This window comes from Leptinotarsa decemlineata, unplaced genomic scaffold (genome assembly GCF_025532065.1).
Source record: "Leptinotarsa decemlineata unplaced genomic scaffold, Ldec_3_MD MMD2_tig00004307_RagTag_RagTag, whole genome shotgun sequence".
NCBI classification, from domain to species: domain Eukaryota; kingdom Metazoa; phylum Arthropoda; class Insecta; order Coleoptera; family Chrysomelidae; genus Leptinotarsa; species Leptinotarsa decemlineata.
Window position 1 is genome coordinate 18,977,435 of NW_027412606.1, and position 7,689 is coordinate 18,985,123.

Genomic DNA, 7,689 nt, shown 5'->3' on the forward strand with positions numbered 1-7,689 from the left:
ATTAGAAATATTAAGAGATGACTTACAGAAACTCTGAATGCTCTCTCCTATACCTACGATCTCTATTTATACAAATCAACATCATGTGAAAGTATAGTGGGATAACTTCTCCTACTATTCCACTCTAAACGAGTCAAGTGGGAGTCGCATCACCTCCTATATAAGTCGACTTGCAAACCTAGAGTTCATTCATTCACTCTCTACAACTGTGAGCAAACAACAACAAGATGAATTCTGCAAAAATAAATGCTGCATTAAATAGAATATCTGCTGTTGATGAAAACAATTGGATAGACGAATCAGATGATGAGGATGTCAATGTTCCGCTAGAGGAAGTGATAGTTGAAGCAGAAGATGTTGGAGTCGATGAAGATGAGATAGACGAAGTTGAAAACGAGGCCAACCAAAGCGACGAAGATGATGACGTGATGGAGTTTGAGAGGGTCATGGATGAAGAAGGAGATGATGAAGGGATAGAAGCTGACACAACTGAAGGCGATGGTGCTTTGAGGATCGGTATGCGAACGCTCAATGTCAGTGAGACACTGGAAGATCCCTTGGATTTGTATTGTGCAATGGATGCATACGTATTGATCAGCACAATAGATGGAGAGAACAAAAAACTATGTTGGTGCTGCTTTCGGTTTTATTCGCATAGAAACAATAATGGAGGGTGGTATGCCCATGTCAACACCCACAACACTGTCTCAATTATGGAAATGGGACAGAATTGGTGTGAAGCTTGCGAGAGGCCACTAACAAACTTCACCCGAGTATCTACATGTATTATATGTAATAATGTCCAACCTGTGGCACAATAACCGTGGACCTACTGGTCAAAAAAAAACAACAGCCCTTTTCAGGGCTACATTATTCACACAAACAGTAGTTAGTTGTATTAGTATTCATAGATTATATGACAAATGAATACTTTGACTAATAAAAGTCTAAGTAATTTGTTAGTCTTTGAATATCTATACATTATATGACAAATAAATTACTACTTTGACTGAAAAGTCGATATTTGGAATTTGATAGTCATTGAATATCTATGCTGTACTGGTATAGCATAGATATTCAATGATGAGTACTACTTTAAATGAAAGTTGAAGTTGGCATTTTGTCAATCATTGTATGCATATAATGATGAATACTTTTACATACATACATTTTGTTTGAGACTATAATGTTAACAATGGTATGAACCTGTTTCTGTTTGAAAGTATAATGATAGCTCTGAAAAGAGCTATTTTTTTATTGTTTCAGTCTTCAATTGTAGCCCTGAAAAGGGCTGTTTTTTTTATTAATCCATGCAATGGTATGGACTAACGCTCCTCATCATCATCAGAAACAATGATGATTGTATCATCATCTGTATCTGATGATATACTGATGATGTCATCCTCATAATCATCTGAATCAGACGATATACTAATGGCATCATCATTAGCATAATTATCTAGCTCGTTATCCTCTAGATCGTCTAACTCATTGACATCCATCTCTAACTCTGCCTCTACTTCCTCTTGCATACCTTCTTCCATACGTGCCGGGAAATCATCAGGTAGATCATAGATACGTTGCAGCATTTGTGCAAAATTTGTACTGAAATGATCGAACGTTGAATCTATTCCATGTACCTGGATGGGGCCTGTACTCGTCATAGAACACTCTGGTACACTCATCGGTTCGGTGGTGGAATCAGCACTCGACATTGTGGAAGAATGATATAGAACTGGGATTGATGCTTTATTTATATTGGAAAAAAAAGGAGGGGGTGAAGTGTAAATGTAGAACAATTCAGTGTTTGAAATTCGAAAGCAATAAGAATGACAATTTTCTTGAAATTCTAAGTGATTATTATTATTAGAAACTCTGAGTGATTATTATAAAAAAAAACTAATAAGGGAGAGGGAAAAAGACACTGCCCCAACCTCGCAGTGCCTCGTGTACACCAACCAAAAAGTGTGTACTCCGTGGAAGGAAAGGAAAGGAATAGAAAAGATGGGAGAAATGAGGAAACGATTACATATCATCGTCTGAATTCAGGACTTCATCAATCAGGATAGGGGATGGTGGAGGACTATCATCGGACTCATTGTCAGCGTCACCGTCATCATCGTCATCGCTGTCGTCGTCGTCTGTGTTTCCGGACTGTGTATCCCATTCGTAATCATTCCGCCAATCATAGGGATCTGGATAATCCCCATCAGACAGGTCCGCTTGATCGGTTCCAGTAACGTGAAGCACTTGTATCCGATCATCATAAATTATGTCATCATAATTCATCGAGTGAGGTGCAGTCGTGGAGGTAACGAAACCTTCATGGATAGAAGCCCAGTAAGGATGTTGATGCGCTGGGTCACTGTACGGCTCAGTAGTTGAATCAGGTTCCATGTTGAAGGTGGCTGATCAACTGAATATTCCAACAGATAATTCCTACTTTTATACTTTTGAAAGGGAGTGGGGGAGGAGTGGGGAGGAGAGGGGATTAAGTGGGAATGAATTTCAAAAATGACATGAGCTATATTCCATGAAAGAGAAAATTGAAAATACTATATGAATTATATGAAATATACTTATTGATTTCATTATGAAACATATTTTCTTCCCAAGAGATTATTTACAATAGATTAGAGAACACAAAAATTGATGTGAGGTATTTGCATAGAAGAACTTGTAATTGAAATAAAAAAAGGAAATAATAATGAGACGAAGTGAAGAAAAATGCTCCAACCATCGCATTGTTCAATGTGTACCAAACCAAAACAATGTACACCCTTAATTTCACTTCTTTTTTTTTATTTTATTATTATTTCCTAAAATTACAAACATAAACTTAAAACTATCTTAATTAAATATTCCTAACTAACCTAAAACTAATCTTACTACACTTACACTTAATCTATGGGAAAGTTTTCATAAAAGTCACTAACTTTTTATAAGTCTCTATCGAAGAGGTATCTGCTTCACACTTTTTCTCCAGAGATGCATACTTCCGATCTAGTTCGGCTATTACTTTTTCTGCTTCCCTCCGTCGGTTAACAATTTCAGCCATTTCGCGCTTCCTTTTAACCAACGCGGCCTCACTAGCTCGAGAAGCATGTTCTGCTTCCTTACATCTCTGTAGAAAACTGTCCAACATTTCACTAACCTCTCCGATAGGCTGTCGCACTTGTGGCACTAACACTTCAGGATTCGTCACCGGTGTTGCCAGCATCGGCGAAAGCGGCACCACCGACGGAGTGAATACGATGGGAGCCTCCTCCGATGGGGACAATACAACTGGTGGCTCCTCCGGAGAAGGCGCCCTAGGTTGTTCCACTACTGCTGCGGGTGGTGTGGAGGGCCTTAAGCTGTTTGGAGCGGTCGACCAACTACCTGCATAAGGATTAGTCCTATTGCAAGTAGCTCGGTACTTAGAAATAGGACCAACCTTCGCTGCAGGTCGTTGGCAAACCTTCTTTACAGGCCTGACTTCCTCCTCCTCCTCGAATAAGTCAGGGCTGGTGGATCTGCACCTAACTCGTGAAGTGGATGCCTTCTCCTGCTCTGTCATAGGCATGATGGATGCCACAGCGTTATTTAATTCCTGAGTGTTGGATGCCATTCTGAAAATGTAAAATAATACAAAGTTAGTAGATGTAAAAAATTAAAGTACATTGTTAACTTACTCAAACTTAGCTCCTCGTCGTATAGTACACTGCTTCTGGTTGAGTATGGCTGGACTGCTCTGGATGACTGGAGTTGTCGTACTGAATGTAGAAGAACGTGCTCCTCGGGGTATCAACATCATTGGGAGTGGAGGGAATGAGGTGGGGGCGTGCATGCGCAATGGTTGGAATATGGTGGGGCGAGAAATGGTAGGAAGTGGGCGGGGTGAGCAATGGTGGGAAGAAAGCGGGCCGCGCTCCGCGCGGCTTACGCCCCAATTCGCTACGCTCGCGCCGGCGCGCTTCGCGCGCCAGCGCGAGCGTAATGGGGCCACCGCGCCGGCGCGCTTCGCGCGCCGGCGCGGTGGCCCCCCACCCACCACCCCGGGGGGAGGAGGCCGCCCCCCACCCCCACCCGCGCGCTTCGCGCGCCGTGAAACCTAACCTAACCTAACACCTATGACCCTAACCTACAGTATGTATTAATCTAATCTAACCTAACGCGGGAGTAAATTCACCATGTTGGTTCAATTAATACGTCATCTGTTGGTTTTGGTTTTGGTTCTATTATTCTAACATTTGGATCAATGTCCAGTCCTGGATATCCCAGTCCACCTGATGGCCTGACTTTATGGCTTTTCTCCAAAACTTCAACTCTCTCTTCTAGTACATCATACTTTTTCATTGTAGTCCCTGTTATGTTTGACATAGCATCAAATTTTTTATTTGTAGACGCTGTTATGTCAGACATTTTTATGTCCACATCATTTGTAAGTTTGTCAAATTTACGAGTGAAAGTTATCCGAGCCTCTGCAATTTTATCGTCAAATGCTTGACGGGCATCGCGAGCAATATTACCTATTGTGGATTGTATTGCAGCTTGTAGGGCTAGAAGTATAACCTCCTTTGTTCCGTTAATTTCCCCCTCAAGATATGATACAGTTACACAATCACTCTTGTCAATTGGTTCGCTTATATTTTTCAATATTTTTCTTTGCATGTCATAATGACCATCTTTTGTTAATTTAAAACCAATCCCGGGAGGACCTCGAATGACATTACCACCCAATTTTCTTTTTCTACCAAACTTATCGATTGTTTTAGACATTGTGCACTCTACGATGATTCTTTTCAAACTGATATTTCTTTCATTTACATTATGTTATATACTTTACAGTAATTGGTTAGGAAAATAGAAATGAAACAAATAATATTTTTATCATTTTTTATTCATCTAAGTAACTTGGTAAAAGTGATACATATACAATACATAATACAATAATCACAAATAATCACAAATAAGAATGTTCCGGTTTGAAGGAATAAGCAATAATACTTCGAATTATAATTCAATTATTCATCTCTACAGTCAACAAATTGATTAGTTGGTCTAAGGCGCTCTCTTGAGAAAAAGAATGAACGATTTCAGACACCCAACGAATGTTATCATTAGGATCATTTCGATAAAATTCTATATCGCTATGACCCCATGGAAGAGTTCGAGTGGTATTCGGAATGATGAATCTCTTGTCGTCATGATACGATAAAGCGACTTTATTTTTCAATTCAGTGTAAATATCATGCAATACGCTTCTGAACGAGTTCATCTTCCTGAATATCATACCTCCCTCTTCAATGATTTTTTCATAGTCTTCACATGTCAATTCATTCTTTATAACAGATCGTTTCACACCTTTGGCCTTCTTCAGTTCACCATCAACAGATTTCACGTAATACGCTTTAGCACCTGTACCGTAAAAGCTGATTATTGGATCATTTGGGAATTCATCTTTGAAATTACCCAGAACTGACTTTGTCACTGGAATATTGAATTGGTTTCCTATTTTATAATTAGATGTATCGAACTTATTTATATTATTTTTGATAAATTCATAGAAATTGTCTGTATTTACTTTGAGAATAAGGGAGTCGGTATCAGTGTAGAGTAAGGACGCATCTTCTCCAAACTGTTGTTTGATACATCCATAGAAAAAATCATACATAACTGTTTTAGATAATTCTAGAATGGAAAATCCTAAATATAGTGGTTTATCATAATGAACTTTTACTCTAGCCAATTGAATGGCAACAAAATTTTCTGTAAAAATAGAGCATTTTTTAAAATTTGGTCGAGATATGAGACAACTGGCACCTATAGTTCTTTTTATATTTTCCCAATGTGTAATGAGTCTAACATCAATTCTATTGTCTACGTTTTCCATTGTTTTTCCATAGACTGCATTATTCATTAGTTTGTAGAAATCTTTTTCAGATTTGTTATTAGACCTATTACGCATTTCAGTATTCAAATCTATATAAGGCTTCATCCAACATGATTGCTTAAACCTCAATACTCTATGTGTGTTCATCACTATCAAACCATGATTGACAGCTTGCTGTAAGTTTCTATAGTGAACAATATATTTTCTTTTGTCGTTTAAATTTGGAATTAATTTGGGAACTTTCGATTTTGCATATGGAGGTATCAAACGTTCAACTAAGAATGGTAAATCGGAATGTTTATCATGAAGTTCTTGGGGATAATGTATATCCACTTCCAATACATATCCATAAGGACTATCAATATCCACATTCATTATATCAAGATTGAGAATTTCATGAGGTGCTAACCATGAAAATTCACCTGTTGGTAATGGTTGCGACATGCTGTGACCATATAGATTTGTTGCATCCAAATATGAAATGAATGAAGATGGTTCATTTGGATTATAATCCGGTAAAAATTTATTGTTTGCTTTATGTTTCCTTTCACTACATTGACTTATTCCACCACGAATACCTTTTTGAAAGAAGTGAACCATATCAATATCAGTTAGTAATTCCAATTCAATATTAGTATATTTCAACATGGCATCCCACGATAATCCGGGTGCAGTGAAGTATTGTGCCGGATCCAATTTATATTTATCAACAGATATATTTCTAAAGTTTTCAAAAATGTCACATAATAGTAACACATCTGACTTTAAATATAAATCAGAGTATTCACCCAAATCCTGACATTCGAATAAATTCCAAACAAGTTGAGCTCTCCCATAATCATTATCTGATACATGTTCACAATTGAGTTTATCATAAAATTGATTTTTGGTTGGAAGTCTTGGATGATTCAGTTTTTCGATGTCATCAACAAAACTATAGGGAAATACACCTTTCTTTCTCATCAAATTGAAATTTTCAATTTGTGGGAAATGTTTGCGCATCTCGATACACTGATCAGATGTTAAATTTGCACCTAAATTCTCCAAAGAACTAGGCATGAATCTGAAACTATCAATGAATCTCATTTTCAAATAATTCTTCTTCACCCTACCATCTTTATCCGTATAGGAGTGTGTAAAGAGATGTTTTGTGAAAGATATATATTTCTCATTAGTTTGTGGGATGACATCCACTTTATCTTTGTTTTTATACAATTCCTTTATGAATAAATGACAATCATATCCACTGAGATTGTGAAAAATTATAGGAATGAAATTTGGCAATTTAAAATTCAAATTGCAAGATGAATGAGCAGCAGGGGACCTTTTTTTTCCTGTGAGGTGACAATGATCCCTCACTTTGACTTCGCCATCATTAAATTGTTTGGAACAAATGCCACAATTTGTGGCAGAAGCAAACTGTTCCTCTTCCTCAGGAGTTTGTACATCCATAGGAATAGGAAACCTGAGATGATTTTCATAAATATTTTTCAAATCATCTTCGATTTTGCTAACGAATTTCTGGGCTGCATCCACACCCCTATACGAAACAAATTTTGATAAATCATCATTGTATGAACATTTAATCAAATAAGCAAATGAATAAGGCTCATGTTTGAATGTCTTGATCGAATACGAGTATTCAGGATTTGGTTTAGTGGTTTGAATCGGCTTCAGTACTGATTCAAAATCGGCATACACTACAAATGGTACCTTCATTTGTTTCTCAAAGTTTTCAAAAGTTAGTATATTTTCAGGTACCGTTTTCCCATATTTATTGACTTTGAAATTGGTTGATGGTGTTGTAGTACTCA

The 7,689-nt window shown here is 37.5% G+C and overlaps 1 protein-coding gene across 1 annotated transcript; it reads right to left on the reverse strand.

The window, feature by feature from the left end:
- Positions 1-2,890: 2,890 nt before the first annotated feature.
- Positions 2,891-3,979, reverse strand: LOC141483968 (uncharacterized). Its single transcript, XM_074179108.1, has 2 exons — positions 3,675-3,979; positions 2,891-3,611 (listed from the first exon to the last, which is right to left on the reverse strand). The coding sequence occupies exons 1-2, from the start codon at positions 3,827-3,829 to the stop codon at positions 2,906-2,908; spliced, it is 861 nt and encodes a 286-aa protein (XP_074035209.1). The 5' UTR covers positions 3,830-3,979; the 3' UTR covers positions 2,891-2,905.
- Positions 3,980-7,689: the final 3,710 nt, after the last annotated feature.

What these genes read in the sequence shown, in the direction of transcription:
- LOC141483968 (XM_074179108.1), bottom strand. Translation starts at nt 3,829, where the DNA reads ATGCACGCCCCCACCTCATTCCCTCCACTCCCAATGATGTTGATACCC. An exon ending in CGACGAGGAGCTAAGTTTGA is followed by an intron (nt 3,612 to 3,674) that starts GTAAGTTAACAA and finishes TTACATTTTCAG; the next exon opens with AATGGCATCCAACACTCAGG.